Here is a 16,558-nt window from a genome sequence, read left to right as displayed (position 1 = left end):
AACTAAAGTTATTGGTAACTAAAATAGTTTCAAAAAATTATAATTGGTCTCTAAATTGGTAACTAAAATAGTTTATATTATGAATTGGTCTCTAAATTTGATTGTTGAAAGGGGGAGCTTACTCACTCAAATGAAGTTTTGATGATGTCCAAAGTCAAGTAACATGGTTCTGCATTGCCACTGGTGACAGGATTAATTACTCATATTAATAGGTAGTGCATGCTTAGAACCTTTGTAAGTCAAGCCTAAAATTACATAGATCAACTAAACTAACTATGGTGAGTGTTAACACAATTGATCAAGATAAGTCTGAAAGTAAGAAAAGTTCAATAATGGATTTACCCTACTTATTTAATCCATTAAGTTGTTTGTTGGAGAATTTGAACTTAAAATCTTATCATGATAATGAATTAGCTTTGATTCATTTTGAAAACATGTAGCTGATTTTGAAATTAGAGAAAATTGAGAGATTGGAAAAAACACATTATTGAGTTCTTCATTAACAATCTAACGCGTTTTCATACACTCTTCAAAAAGTCTTCAAGATGGATATGTTTTTGAGAGTTCTTGCTTGACAATAGGCTTGGATCGAGAAATCTGCATTTCCAGTCGTAACAATTTTATTTACTTTAACTATTTCTCAATTTTGTATATTGTTATCATTAGGCAATTGTGTGTAGCATTGCATTAAGGAATAGTTCTTGATAGGGTTATCAAATTCGTGATGCCATAGGGTTTAAAATTTCGAAGGAATACTTGTAATTCTTATAAACTCTTTAATATAGTAGAAATTTTCTAGCTCGGATTACTAGAAGAAAATTATATGTAAATTCATCTTGAATCAAATCGGTGTAAAAATTGTTGCATTATTATCTTCTCTTACTCTTGAATGTGTTTATATTAGACATATGTGATTTAACATTGTTCACTATTATGAAATTGATTTTTAATTTTTTTTTTGCATAGAACACTATTTGAAATTAGGAACCCCCGGTACATAGATTTTACCTCCATGTGTGATTTAAGTTCTTTTATATATTTTTAAATTAACCGACCTCTACTTTTTTTAATGGAACGATAATTATATCTTTAATATTACTCTTTAAATACTCTCTAAATAAATTTCATATTACTCTAAATATTGTATTATTAATCATAAACAAAATAGGTGGGATTTTATATAAAGTTCATTTAAAAGCTAGTATTTCGTGAACAAACAACACTACTAAAAAAATTGTATTTTCTGTAAATTTTGTTTTGAATTTTTTTAAAAAAAATACTTATAAAATTTTTATTGTGAAAAAAAAATTACAGAAAATTGCTGTCAATTTTTTTTACAAAATATTTTGTATAAAACATTTTTCGTAACAAATTTTGTAAGAAATACTTGTGAATTTTATAATTTTGTAAAAATTAATTACTTACGAAGGAATTACCTACCAAATAAAACTTTTAAAAAAATAGTAAAATAAATTCTTTTTTTAAATCTTTTTAACAAATTTTACAAAAAGATTCTCGTATAATACGAGAATTTTTAGTAAAACGAGTCTAATTTAACAAATCAAAACTTTTCGAAAATATAAAAGAAAAAAATCCGAAAAAGAAAAATAATAAAACAGTTCAGAGCCACTATTTTGTCATAATTTGTACGAGAATTATTTGATGACTTTAATTCCTCCATAATTGGATGGCTCTCACCACTTTAACTTTCTTTTTCTTTACCACTTTAACGTATCTATCAATCAATCTGAAATCGTAAGAAACTATGATAGAAAAAATAATTTTCTCTTAACCGTTAAAATTGCTTCAATAAAAAAATATTGTATTATTTTGTTAAACCCATAAATAAAAAAGCCTAATTATTTCACCCAGTTATGAATATAGGTTATTGTTATGATTATTTTTTATGAAGTAACAATTGAAAGAAATTTCTGCCTTAATTAGCGATTCCTTTTGAACGAAGGAATCAAATTCATTTGCCGAAGAATCATGAGATACGAAGAGAAATGCCTTTAGATTTACGTATGCCTTTAAGGAAAAATAGTGACAAAAAAAGATTAATATTTATAGAAGACTTCAGAGGCAAGTGAAGCTTTTCTTTTTCTTAAGAAAAAAGTATATTCACTTCTTAGTCTTATAAACAAACATAAACAATTTGATTTCTTATACGACCCATAATTATTTTTTTTATTTTGTTAAAATTATTATTAAATATTTAAAAAAATATATGTTAATATTTATATTTTATATATTTATTAGATTAAATATGTTTTTGGTCACTTAACTTTTAATGAAAATTTAAATTAGTCTCTATTCGAACCTTTAGATCAATTTAATCCATCATCTTTAATAAATGGGTGAATTTAGTCATTTCAACGAAATTTTACTAAGTTTATTTGACGTTTTAAACGCGCTTCTAAATAAACATTGAAGCGAAAATAAGTTAAATGATGTAACTCATTTGAGTTGTTTCATAGTTGAGTTGTTTACATTGTTTAACTCATCTTTGCTTCAATGTTTACTTGGAAACTTTTTTAAAATGTCAACTAAATCTTGAAAAAATCGGCTTAAAATGACTAAATACACGTATTTTTAAAGTTGAGGAACTAAATTAGTTCAAAATTTTGAGAAAAGACTATTTTCAATTCCCTTTGTTAAGGGACAAAAACATAATTAACCCATATTTATTTAACTAATTTTGCTTTCTTTAATTCTTTATTTTCATTTTAAAAATTAAATAATTTCTAATTGAATCGACATAAAATTAAAACAACGGTTACTTTGAATCTCATTGCACTAAGGTAGGACAGGGGATTGCTAAAGAACGAAAAATAAGGGAATAACATCTGTTGTATGACTCTGACAAAACTAACATGACGGCAGAAAATGAAACACTAAATCTGATATTCGAATTTTGAATTTCAAAATATTGTTAACCAAACTTTTCAAGGAAGGTGCGGACCTCAAAATGTAAGTTGAGTTTTTCAAAAGTACACAAGATTTTATATCACTAAGATTTTATATCAAATAGGACGGTTCTAACAAGTTCTTCACTTACCACACTTACTGAGTTCTATCATTAATACACTTTATTATACTAAATAATTTATATAACAAATTCTGATATTATTTATAATAAAAAAGTTTAAGATAATTAATTTATTAGTGTTGGAAATCTAAATTAAACATAGGTCTCGTATTGAATAAAAATAAAAAATATTGAATATCATAAATATGAAAATTCATTAGTTGATTATAAAGTTTTGATTTAAAATTGACGATAATTTCTTATACGTTATATATATATCCTACAATTAAAACATCACTCCTTACGATAATCAAGGCACATCACAGTGCCAACAAGAGTAAAGATATAAAGTTGATAGAATCATATGAGAGTTTAAAAGGACCGACAAGTACATGGGCCACAACCCTAAAAAAAAAGTCCAAAATAAAACGTGAAATCCAGCCCAGTAAACTATGCAGCAGAATCATCTCTCATTTCTTCCTTGTCAACCTCGAGTACCTCTCTCATCTACTCCCCTCGATAAATTAAATTGATGATCATCGCAAAAGTAGAAGATCAACGTACAAAGTAATCAAACAAGCAAAGGATAAGCTAGAGCCAAAAAGATTTTATCATGCATTCAGATACACTTTCACAGTCCAATATACATACATCATCCAAGCACGTTATGACCTCCCAATCAATACATTAAGACTCGACTCGACTCATTCGGATACATATAATCTGGTCAGATTCAGCAGATGCTCGCACTTGTGGTGGATACCTCTGCTCACCCCCGAGTTGCTCACCCCCGAGCTGTTTACCCCCGAGCTATGTGTTACAAGTGTTGCAATGAATCAATTCCCTCACACACAAGGTTAGCCCTTAATGAATTTCAGGCCTCCTGCGACTCTCACCACAGGAGTTAGTTCGCTCTAAGTGAGACTAACTGAATCCTTAAAGTGTCAGGATGCAATCCTTACCTTTTGAATCCTTACCAACTTATATAGACGGGACACCACCATGGACACCCACTAACAGGGGCCATGGAATTACGTCCCGACCAATGAAGCACTACCCTGAAATCTCACCTAGGGATCCCAAGGATTTACGTACTGACCACATACTATACATATTCAATCAATCATGAAATATTCACCACACATGTCAATATCATATCAATCTTTGTAATCATCCCTCATTCGTATCTCATATTTAGTCAACCACAACTCATCCTTCCCAAAGCCATGAAAATAGAATCGTACATCATATGCAATACCATGCCAAGGAACATCATTTTTCCATTAATCCCTCCATATTTCATATCCACTCCATAACCAACTCATCATGTTAAATTTTGTGAACCAATCTCATACAACCATCATGCTCACATCATGCCAAAACTCATGAATCATAATTTCCATCTCATTCATACAAGGTCACTCAATTCATACAGTTTGAACTCAAGGTAAAGCATACTAAGCCAAACAAACATGAAAGGAACAATCCTATAGTGAAGTCTCGTGTCAGTCTCGCCCAAGCCACAGGGTCTCGCTTAGGCGAGACTGTCATCAACGAACCCTGCGAGAGTCGCGAATTCTCGCTTAAGCGAGCCGCTACTCGCCTGAGCTACACATGCAGCACATACCTCAAGCCCCCACACGTCCTCGCTGAGGCGAGCCTCTCTCGCCTGAGCGAGATGATGTCTCGCTCAAACGAAAACTCTCTACCTGCGCGAGAGCTCGGGCGCGAGTTTGGGTTTGTTTCTACAAGTCTCGCCTAGGCGAGGTTGGGTCGCCTGGGCGAGAGTGTCGGGTCTCGCCACTGTTCATCCTGCCACAACCATATTTTCACATCCAAACAATAATGCCAACCATATCATACATTCATAACAACATATAAGCTCAAAAAAATCATGAAACACAAGCAAGATAACAACCATCGCACCAAACAAGAGGGTTATAGCTTCCCTTACCTGGACGAATGCTAGTGGAAGGTACAAGCACACATTAGAGGATTACTACAGATCCAAAAACTGATTTGCAAGCTGGAATACTGACACTAGAACAGAAAACGAGATTACTAAAAGAGCTCTAGTTGGAACTGCAACAACAGAGCTATAAAAGAGGAAGTATTAGTTGGGGATTGACTTACGTGTAATAAATGGAGTTCTCCTAGCTCAACGAAGAATGGGAACCAAGCCCTAGCAGAACTCTGTGGGAGGGAGAAGAGAGAGTGTGACCACTATTTTTCTGATAGGTGCAGAGAATGAGAGGAATAAGGCTGGTTTAGGGGTTTTGGATACCCTATGGACCAGCCCTTAAGCCCAAAACTTAAGGCTCTGCCCTTTAACATAAGACCAGAAAAGTGGGTCTTACACCATCAATAAGAAATTAATGCACCAATAATCTAATATTGAATAATCTTAAGCAATTAATGTTTAATTACTTTAAATGTTCATATGGGCGAAGCCACTGCAATGTGTGTATTTGGTTATGAATTTCAATAAAAATTGAAATAAGTCATTTATTCAAACTTATTTTAGTTTAATTTAATTTTTTAACTTTCAAATTGTATGGACTTAGTTTTGTTAACCAAATTTGGTTAAATTTATTTAACGTCTCAAACGTAATTCATGCTAGTATTTGAGTTGCTTTTATAAGTTTGACACATTTGTATTTCAATATTAGTTCAAAAACCATCATGAAACGTGTTTAAAATGTTAAATAAACTTAACAAAATTTGATTAAAAAAACTAAATTCATACAATTATAAAATTGAGAAACTAAATTAGACAAATATTTTGAAAAATAACTAATTATAAATTTAAAAAACAAAAACATATTTAACCATTTGTTTATTATTTGAACTGTAGTTCAATAAGCATCAATACACCAGCAAAGCAAAAGAAATGTTAATTAATCACTTTTTTTAATACATATTTACTTTAAATTAAAATTTATTAGAAATTACAAAATTGTATGCCTTACCCTTCATTTCACACCGGTAATTTTATTATTTTGAAATGGATTTTTAAAGACAATACATTGGAAACGACTCCTCTACTAATATACATAATAGTAAAAGAATTCTGAAATTCTTTTTTTAGTGAACAAATCAAAAAATAGTGAAATCTTATCCATAGCACATAAACTTTACGTGGTCATTACGAAATGTTATGTTCTTATTTGAGAAAGAAAGAAATAACTAATGTTTGACTATGGACACGTAAAGCAGGTCTCAGAGAGTCTTATAAAATATCAATATTTTAATATATTAATTTAATACTTAATATTATATACAATTTTCTTTTATATAACGAAAAGGACATCACTTGAGTCATATTGTGTTTTATGATGCCACTTATGTTTATCAAATGACAAATAAAACAACATTTATATTAAAGTTTATGAATGAAGATACATTATCATAAAATTATTCTAGTCCAACAACGAATATTCCGATTTATAATAAGTATGTTACGAAAAATACACAATGTGTCCAAACATTTAGTCATCGTATCTAATTATGAAATAAAAAATAAAATAACGAAAAATGGTAATGTCTCATTTAAAGAGGTAAATTTACTCTTCATTTGCTTGTGTGGAAGAGAAGAAAAAGATGAGAATGTACGACTGGGTTGATGACAAAAAAGTCATGGTGCAAATTAATAAGAAAAACATTTTTATTTGTTTTAAAAATTAGTCGATAGATATTATTAGCTTCATAATTTTAATATATTATAATATAATTAATTAATTAAATTTTATTTTTATTTGATATTATATTATGTTTTCATCACAAATTTATTGAAATAACACCACTAAAATCATTTGTTATATTTAATGTGTTGTTTACCTTAAAGTTCACGAATGTTTCGTCAATGATAAGATCTTGACTAGTGTTCTGATAAGTAATTTTTATACTTAGTTATACATTATTCTTTTAGAGAAGAAAGATAAAACAAACAAATTAATGTAATTGTTTATAACATAAATTAACTACATACTTAATAAGAAACAAATAAAAGAGATTGTGTGAAAGATTTTATATTAAGAAAACAATTTTTATTTTTCCTTTTAAGTAACCATGTTTTTATAATATATATGACTCAATTTTAGAATATAAAAATAGTGATGGATATGATGACATTTAATTTATTGATGTGTGAAATTTTTGGTCAAGTTTAATCAACAAAAAATCGATAATCAATGTATGAAATTTCGAGGAAACTTATTGTGTGACTTTAATGTGCATGTCTGCATTAATTTCATCATGTGATGCCATCATCTTTATCTTTTTTATTAATTAGCAAGCAGTTTCTATGAATTTTCCTATGATAGAAACAACTCCATATATCTTTATATGTGATGTAAACATATCTTAGTTATGTATATATATATATATATATATCTCCAAAAAATTGTTCATTATGTATATTAAAAAATGATAATTTGTCTATCCTCTAAATTTATACTATTTGTAAAGTATTTCTTTAATTGATGAGCATTTTAAGCAAAATTTGCAAATTAAAAGAACAAACTATAAGTGATTTTTAAAGAATTAATGATAATACATTTAAAGAAATTATTTTCAAGGAAATCATAACTTTTATTGTTCTCATAAAATACTGTGATAATATATTAAAGTCATTTTACCATTTATGTGATATTATAATTTGTAGGATTGTACTAATAGCTTTACTCATAGTTTTTGGAAAAAAATAATTCAAGGTTGGGTCCATCATTTTTATATGTTTGAGTAATCACTTAGCAAGTCTCAAAAATATATTCGAAAGAAAAGAAAGGCAATAAAATTCAACAACAAAACGATATTCGACATCCACTATAAATAATGAATTTGTAATATATAACAGCAAACATCATTTTATAAATCTTATGGGATTGAATTAAATTTACAATGTATATCTTAACCATTAACTCTACCACGAAATATAACAAATTAAAAAAAATTGTTGCAAAGTCTAAACATGTCACTACATAAAGCATAAAGCAATTACTGCAGCTATGACGACGTTTTTTTTTTTTTTAATTGTCTCAGCATTTTCACTTTCTTATCTCTTACTTTAGAATTAGAGATTGAGAATTGGGTTTGACGAAGCAGTAGGCCCAATAATTGATAAAGGGAATAAGCCCAATGAATGACATTAATATGTGCAAAAGAAACTTTGCTTCCTGCACCTATCAAACTTTTTTTCTTGCACCCCACAATACATGGAAAATACTCAATCTGAAAATCTGTTCCAAAACAGTGTTCCATAATGTATTTTATGTGTTTTGAAAATTTAATTCAGAAAATTCTATTTCAATTTTTTTTGGAAATTATGTTCCGGAATTAATAGTCCGAAAATCACTATTAGGAGAGTAATATTGTTATTTTTGAAAATTGATTACGCGCAAGAAATTAATGGGGTGAAAGAAGTAATTGTGAATCAAGAAGGATAGCAGCCCAATGATTCAGCACAGAAAAAAAGCCCACTAAGTTAAACACAGCACCTAAGAGGGAAAACCCTATGTTATATATAAAACACGAAAATATTTCTGTTTTGTGACCTTTCCGCCGTGTTGCAAGCAGCGTAACATCGAGTGAGGTACTCTCCTTTTTGTCCATTGTTGGTGTTGTGAGGAGTGATGAATGATGAATTCTGAATCAATGATCAAAATATCTCGATTTTGTTTGCAATTGCATTGACTTTCTGTTACATACACGCATATGATTGATTGAAACCTTGTTGTGTGAAGGATGGGCGAAGGGGAAGCAAAAGCGTTGGTTCCGGAATCAGTGGTGAAGAAGGAGAAAAGGAATGAAGAGTGGGCTTTGGCCAAAAAACAGCAACTGGAAGCAGCCAAGAAAAAGAGGTTTGAAACTCGGAAATTGATTTTTAGCAGAGCCAAACAGTACGCTAAGGAATACGAGGAGCAGGTGTTTAAACGAAATTGAAATCATTGCATTAATAAATTGCTTTTTAATATATATATTTTTTTAAATTGCGTGTGTGTGTGTGTGTTTTCAGCAAAATGAACTAATTAGGTTGAAGCGTGAAGCCAAGCTTAAGGGAGGGTTTTATGTTGACCCTGAAACTAAGCTCTTGTTCATCATCAGGATTCGTGGGTAATTATTAATTAGTTAATATATTACAATACCATAACAATGTTTGCTTTTTTTTTTCTCCCTTTTTGTTATTATTGTTGATAAGTGAGATTTCTCAAATGCCAGTATCAATGCCATGGATCCCAAAACAAGGAAGATTCTGCAGCTTCTGCGTTTGAGACAGGTAGCTTTCTATTACAAATGGATATTTTTATTTATTAGTTGTCTTAGAGGTCGCTTGGTCAGAATCGATAACTGATAAGTAACACCATTTTGGTTGGAGGAAGTAGGGTTGTAAATGCTGGTCCTCAGACATGCTGTAGCGATTGATATTTTTATTTGAGCTTTTCGATGTTTGTGTTTGAGAGGGCAAGTATGTTATATAGATTGCAGGAATTCTTTAATGCTGCTCCCTAAACTTAGACAAAGCAGCTCAAGAAGAACCAATAATGATGTTTCTAAATGTGATTCTTTTGTTGCCTTTCTAAAGAAATGCATGTTGCTCATATTCTAACAAAGCATGGGTTTCATGTAGTTTGCCATATACTGAACTACTAATCCTTCTATGTATGTGTATCATGTTTAATATTGAAGCGTTTAAAATGGCGTTTTGACTTGTAGAAATACTAAATCTACGCATTTTGCTGGTTTAATTTAGTATAATCCAAGCCTATAATTCATCTTGGGTGGATCTTGTTGGATCAAGTTAATTATGCTTTGCTAGAATCCTTTTGAAGAAGTTCTTATGATTTTCTCGACCAAGCTACTTGCAAAACACCTTATACAAGGTTCATTTCATCCACCAAACACTGTTTTGCAAAATCCTTTTTGATCATCGTACTAAGCCACTCTCATTGTGAAACACATAACTCCAATGATGTTAACGGAGTTGTGAAGTTTGTGCAATTTGTAAAAGTGTGAGGGTGTGCGTGGTTGTTAGATATTACTTCTCTATCTGCAGTTTTAGTGCACTGCACCATTGTGATTGTGTGGGTGCTTTTGTGGTATGGCTAGTTGTTCACTTGTTACGTATACGAATTATTTCTGCTTGGCCTTTATGTGCTTAATTTTGAGATGGAAGACTTAACTTTCTTTTTATTTTGAGGGTTTATAGCTTCCTTGAACATTTTGATTTATGTTGTAAATGTTGATTAAAAAACATATGATCTTAGAATTCTTTTTTGCTTATCTCTATTATTTTGTGTGTTCATTTCTTCAATTGGACATTTATATCGTCTCTTTTACTGGCTTTCATGCTCTGTCCTATTCTCTAAATTTTGATGTTGATATTAATGCTGATCGGATTCTCTGTTTACTGAATTTCCAAGTAAAGTTGGACTATGTCTTTATTGATGTGTTCATTTTTTCTGCAGATTTTTAATGGCGTCTTTCTTAAAGTGAACAAAGCAACCTTGAATATGCTGCATAGGGTAGAGCCTTATGTTACCTACGGGTATGTAAAATTTCAACCACCTTTGATTATATCATTTTTCATCACCTGCACCAGGGTTCTTAATATTTTACAAATCCACTTCAGGTACCCTAATTTGAAGAGTGTAAAAGAATTGATCTACAAGAGGGGCTTTGGAAAAGTCAACAAGCAGAGAATTCCTCTGACCGACAATTCTATTATTGAACAGGTATGTCTGGAGTACATACTCATCTCTTTAAATACTTTCATTGCTTGATTGTTCTGTTACTTATTTTTTTCATTGACCTAATATTCAAATACCAGACTTTGGGGAAGCATGGGATCATTTGCATTGAAGATCTGATCCATGAGATCATGACTGTTGGACCTCACTTCAAGGAGGCAAACAATTTTCTATGGCCTTTCAAGCTCAAAGCTCCCCTGGGTGGTTTGGAGAAGAAAAGAAATCATTATGTTGAAGGAGGTGACGCTGGCAACAGGGAAAATTACATAAATGAGCTCATTAGAAGGATGAATTAGTTTTGTCCTATTGTCGTTACAAAAAATTTTGAGGCTATGACAATTTTTGTTTGTGCATTTATTATTTCGAATGTGTGAGCTGATTGAGGTATTGATTCATTAGTGGCCTGTTATTATTCTTTCGAAGATTACCCTAAATTTATATATATAACTTGATCTAGACATTTCAATTTTTTTTTTGTTAATTGGTATGTTTTAAAATAACGTAAATTATTATATTGTGTATGTTTTAAGGACTTGAAATTCAGCTAAAGTATCACATTTTTCTTTTATATTTCTGAGTAAGTTTAATTCTTTTTTTTCCAACCAAACGTAATTTAGCTATATCAAAATTCATATTTTTCAGAATTTATTAATTTTTGTAATCATAACTTTTGGGTTTAAAATGTTTTTTATCAATCAAACACGATATAGTTATTATTATAATTTGTAATTTTCAGAATTTGTAATGTGACTAATGTCTGCATTGTGAAAGAAAAGACTGACACGACATGTACCGTCCTATGAAGTTAATATTTGCATGGCCTCAACATCTTTCATTTATTTTATCGATTTATGGTTGATGCAACCTTATTGTTGGACATGACTAATGCTGTGTCTCCAACCACGCAAATTTGAATTATTTTCACAATTTGTGAATCTTACAATTTCTTTCACCTATCAAAAATCACTACTTTTGATCGAAGATTTTGTGTGGATAGAAGGGACAGCTAAAGTCGAACAAAAGAAAAAGAAGAAAAGAAAAAGAAAAAGAAAAACAAATCTCTCTTTAATGTTTGTCATTTAGTAACTTAAGTTCATATAATAAAAGTTTGATAAAACATGATGACTATTTTGTACTCTATAGGTTGATATATAACAGGAGAAATATTATTTTTCAAATGACCTTTGTGACATGAAGCTCATATCTTCATCAAATTAATTATTTTTCCATGATTTAATTGTCCTAATTATCAAACTTATAAACAATCCAAACATTATTATTTAATATTACTTTTTTGTCTAAGAGTTGTTTACCTCAATTAAGTGGTCAAATAAATACGAAAACTGAATTCTGAAATTAATGTAACAAGTTTTCAAGTAACTTGTTAGTTTTGATAATTTTTCGTCATTGTTATTAAAAGCCTACTACTAGCATTTTTTTTACTATATGTCAACAAAAGTCTAAATTAAATTAGTTGTGAAAGATCTTAAACATCTTTTTTCATACATGATCTTCAAACTTGGTTTATCTCCAATTTTGACAACAATTTGAGTAGAAAAATTTGTTAGTATTAATACATAGCCATGGTAATGATAATACTAAAGGAAAATTTAGTATTATCTATCATTTATATTATAAAATCAATGATAAGTTATTTTTTTTATGAATAAAAATCAATTAAGAATTACCTGTAGGAAAAAAACTATAAAATATAATTATCTACAAATAAACCCAAGACTTTAAGCATCAATAAATTCATGAGTAATTTTTGTTGATTTAATTTGTTAATATATCAGTGATATATACTTCATAGTAAATCTTTAGTTGACTCTTTTCTAATAAAAACCATCGTTATACATCTTTTTTTATAAAATGAGTTAACTAAATTAAAACAAAAATACAACAAACTTTTTACAAGTACTTTATAAAATATGATGAAATAAAGTGGTAATAGTCTAGCAGTTGTTATAATTTAGTTTCAGCAATTTACATTAAAAAAATGAAATGATAAAATAGTCTTACAAATCCTTGCTCATTGCCTTGTTATTGATTTTATCTTGCTAGCAATATTGGTCATTATTTTGTTGTTGAAAAATAATTTGTACAACTGTTGATGATGGTAAGAGATAGAGAATAACATGAAGAAATATCTAGAATTAGATGAATGTCCTTTTAATTATGAGTTTGACTAGAAGATGCTTCTCTTGGCCATATGAAATTGTTCCCCCACATTATTATTTGGCATGAGCAAGATCTTCAACATTGTGACATCTCCTTTACATTTTTGATTGATTGTTACCACCTAACATTGATTGGTAAGTGGTGTGAATTTTGAAACACCAACATAAGATGTAGACTTAAACGTTGCTTAATAAATTTCATTCTCAAAATCTTTCCATTAAAACAAATTTGTGGTAAACAAATGAAATTGAAAAGAGAGCATGCAAGACAAGTAATTGTTGGAAATATTTATAAAAACAACAACTAATTGAAGAATTTGTAATATTTTAGTTATTTAAGAATAAAGATTAAGGATGTCAACAGGCGCGAGTAATAGGTCCTCAGTACCCTACATGTTGAATAAATATTCGTCCCGTATCTGTATCCGTATCTATATCTGTGCATGTATCCGTTATGCAGTTAACCGCATATTTTCTTAATATTCACGGGTATCCGCAAGCATTTACAAAAGAAAATTTTAATATTTAATAATCATATTTTAACATAAATTCAAATAAAAATACAATGCATAATATTCATAAATTGTATACAAAGTGCAAAAAATTCGTTTAAATAGTGTTGAATGACAATTTACATATAAATGAAGATTTTTCAAAAACCAGTTGATAAAAAATAACCAATTTAAGATCAAGATGTTAATTGTTTTAATAACGTTTTCCTTTTTTTTAAAATTTAAATTAGAGTATATCAGGTACGAGTATTCACGGATACGAATACTATGATATTTGTATCCGCTTCGTTAACATGTGTGTATAAAAAATATTCATATTCATTATCCGCGGATATCCATTTACAATATCCATTTTTATACGTTTTGCGGGTTTTATCCACGTATACATGGTACAGATTTTTTTTAGATCCGATACACTCAATGATAAATATTTTATGAAAATTGACAATCCATGGACAATAAATATTAACCGTATTGCTTTTAAATTTATTCCTCAATCATACAAACTTTCTCAATAAGATAATATATAATATATTTAGTTGGTTTAATTGAATTTCTATTTTCTTTTCTTGTAAAAAAAATCCTACTTTTTAAGTTAGGACAACACCTAAATATTTTTAGTTGAATTATATATATACATTAACATAAAGCAGGGATGAGTGATTAAATACCAACCTAAATGTCTGCCTTACACTATGCTATGACAACTCATTGGTAATTTTTTATAATTTGGTTTTTCAACTTTTTCTTCCTTTCATACGTTCTATCTGTATTGTTTTTTTCTCATACTCTTTAGTGGCAGATCACATGACAAAGATATGGATGGTCCAACCTATGTCGGTTGCTCCTATCTTTTCACCAGCAAGTCAATTGCTTCCAACTTCCCTTTTCGTTTTTCTTTTCTTTTCTATGCTTATCATGTCACCTATTAGTCGCTATAGTCATCATATATGTATCCTTCTTCTGCGTTTGATTGAATTGCATTTTAAAAACTAGCATCATTGTTTGTGATAGTTTTGTTGGTTTTTGTACAAAAGTATATATATAATTATTCTCCTTTTAGGGATGCAATAATAGGACATTTGATTTATACGCATTTGATTTATACGGTACAAAATATAACGCATTTAACTTTTTTTTTTATATTAAAAAGAAAAAGTGCATTTTGAGATTAATTCAATTTTATAAATCTTATTTTTAAAATTTACATACTTTTATACATCTCATATACATCAAGCATAAAATTAGATATTAATGGATAATTTTGGTAGCGATTTAAGAGTAGTGACACAATAAGTTCAACAAATAACAAATTTTGTTAGCATTAGTGACGGATCTTAGTCAAAAAGTTTGAAGGGACCAAAATAATATATTCAAATTTTATATATTTAATTATTATTACTAATATAACAAAAGTATATATAATTTAATTTTGAAATTCTTGTATGTTTTTCTTTACAAAAATTATAGTTTTGAAATTGTATTTGATATGAAACTCATTTTAAATTAGTTTTCTTAATTTCATCTCTTTCTCTGGATATTTCCATATTTGAACATGTTTTCTTATAATAAGTTTCAAATAATTAATATGAGACATTCTGCCTAAAATTCAAAAGAATTAATATAAAACTTTCCATTTATGAATCTTTGAATTTTAAGAAATGGTTCTCTAATTCAACAATTGAATTCCTAGTATCATGTTTGAGAAGAGGTGAAGAAGTAAATTTGTATTATTTTTATCTTCAACAATATCTTCCCTTTTATCACTTCACAAAAAAATGAATCTATTATTTTATTTTCATCAATATACCTATTTTTTTAAAAAATTAAGACTAAAAAATAATTTATTAAAATCTAATCAAAAATTGAGAGAAGTAATTACTAAAAAAATATGCTAATCAAGTCACATTTAAGAAATGGTTATGAAAATACATATAGTACATAACTTTTTTTTTCATATTCATAAAAAAAATATACAAAAACCTATAAGATAAAAAAATAACTAAATATCAAACTAATATTTTTCTATTAGAAGAAGGGAGATAGTTACCATTTTTTATCTTAAAAGAGAACGGATGAGAACTAAGAGCGAGATAATGAATTTATATCTAACTTTCTAATTATTTTTTAAAACAAAAAACAAAAGAAGAGATACAAAAGTAATGACCGAATATAATACATGAGAAATTTAAAATGGAAAAGAACAAAAAAATATCTCAATAAATTTTATTATTCTTTATTATGTTTAATTTTTTATTTTATTATTTATTAATATTAAATATTATATTTTATAAAAAAAAATCAATTTAAAAAAAAAATCTTGGGGGCCGTGGCCCCCTAGGGACCTTCTAAGGTCCGCCACCGATTATCATAAACTTTGAATAATGTTGATATCATTTTAAGAATTATAAACATAATTCAACCTTACAAAATCAACTTGAAAATAATATTTGTAATTATTTATATATGAATCCTTTTTTTAGGAGAGCAATCACATTATGATTCATGATCAAATATAAATTTATTTTGCAAAATTAACATAGGTGTCAAAATGGACTGTGAGATCCGAGGGTCAATCCATCAACGTGTCAAAACGAAGTATAATGGATTAAATTTTCATCCACTATTTTGCTTTGGCCCACCTCTTCCATCTAACCCGCCAAATTAGCATATCAAAAGTAGGTTAGTCTGCATCTGACTCGATAATCCGTTTTATTTTTATTTTTTTTAATTTAAAAATTAAAATAATAATAATATAAAAAATTAAATTTTTTATATTAAATTTTTGTAAAATTATAAATATACAATATTATTATAATTTAAATAATTAATACTTATAAATTTAATTTCTAATTATTAATATAATAAAATAATATAATTTAAAGATATAATAATTATTTTAACTTATTTAAAAGTATAAAATAATAAGTTTAAAAAATGTTTATATAATTTAAATATTTATTTGTGTGTGTATATAATTTTTTTTTTTAAAAGTAAAAAATATAAAACAAAAATAGTAAATCGGTTGATCCGTATTGTGACAGGACGGATCACAATTTATCATCCGTTTTAAGTGCGGGCGAACTCGGCCCC

At 28.5% G+C, this 16,558-nt stretch overlaps 1 protein-coding gene across 1 annotated transcript; it reads left to right on the top strand.

The window, feature by feature from the left end:
• Positions 1-8,549: 8,549 nt before the first annotated feature.
• LOC114162221 (60S ribosomal protein L7-3) lies at positions 8,550-11,241 on the top strand. Its single transcript, XM_028046037.1, has 7 exons — positions 8,550-8,618; positions 8,770-8,950; positions 9,042-9,139; positions 9,245-9,302; positions 10,492-10,571; positions 10,656-10,758; positions 10,854-11,241. Exons 2-7 carry the CDS (start codon positions 8,771-8,773, stop codon positions 11,067-11,069), a joined length of 735 nt encoding a protein of 244 aa, XP_027901838.1. The 5' UTR covers positions 8,550-8,618; position 8,770; the 3' UTR covers positions 11,070-11,241.
• Positions 11,242-16,558: the final 5,317 nt, after the last annotated feature.

The sequence above is a fragment of the Vigna unguiculata genome, chromosome 9 (assembly GCF_004118075.2).
Source record: "Vigna unguiculata cultivar IT97K-499-35 chromosome 9, ASM411807v1, whole genome shotgun sequence".
NCBI classification, from domain to species: Eukaryota; Viridiplantae; Streptophyta; class Magnoliopsida; order Fabales; family Fabaceae; genus Vigna; species Vigna unguiculata.
This window is presented reverse-complemented; position numbering and strand designations above follow the sequence as displayed.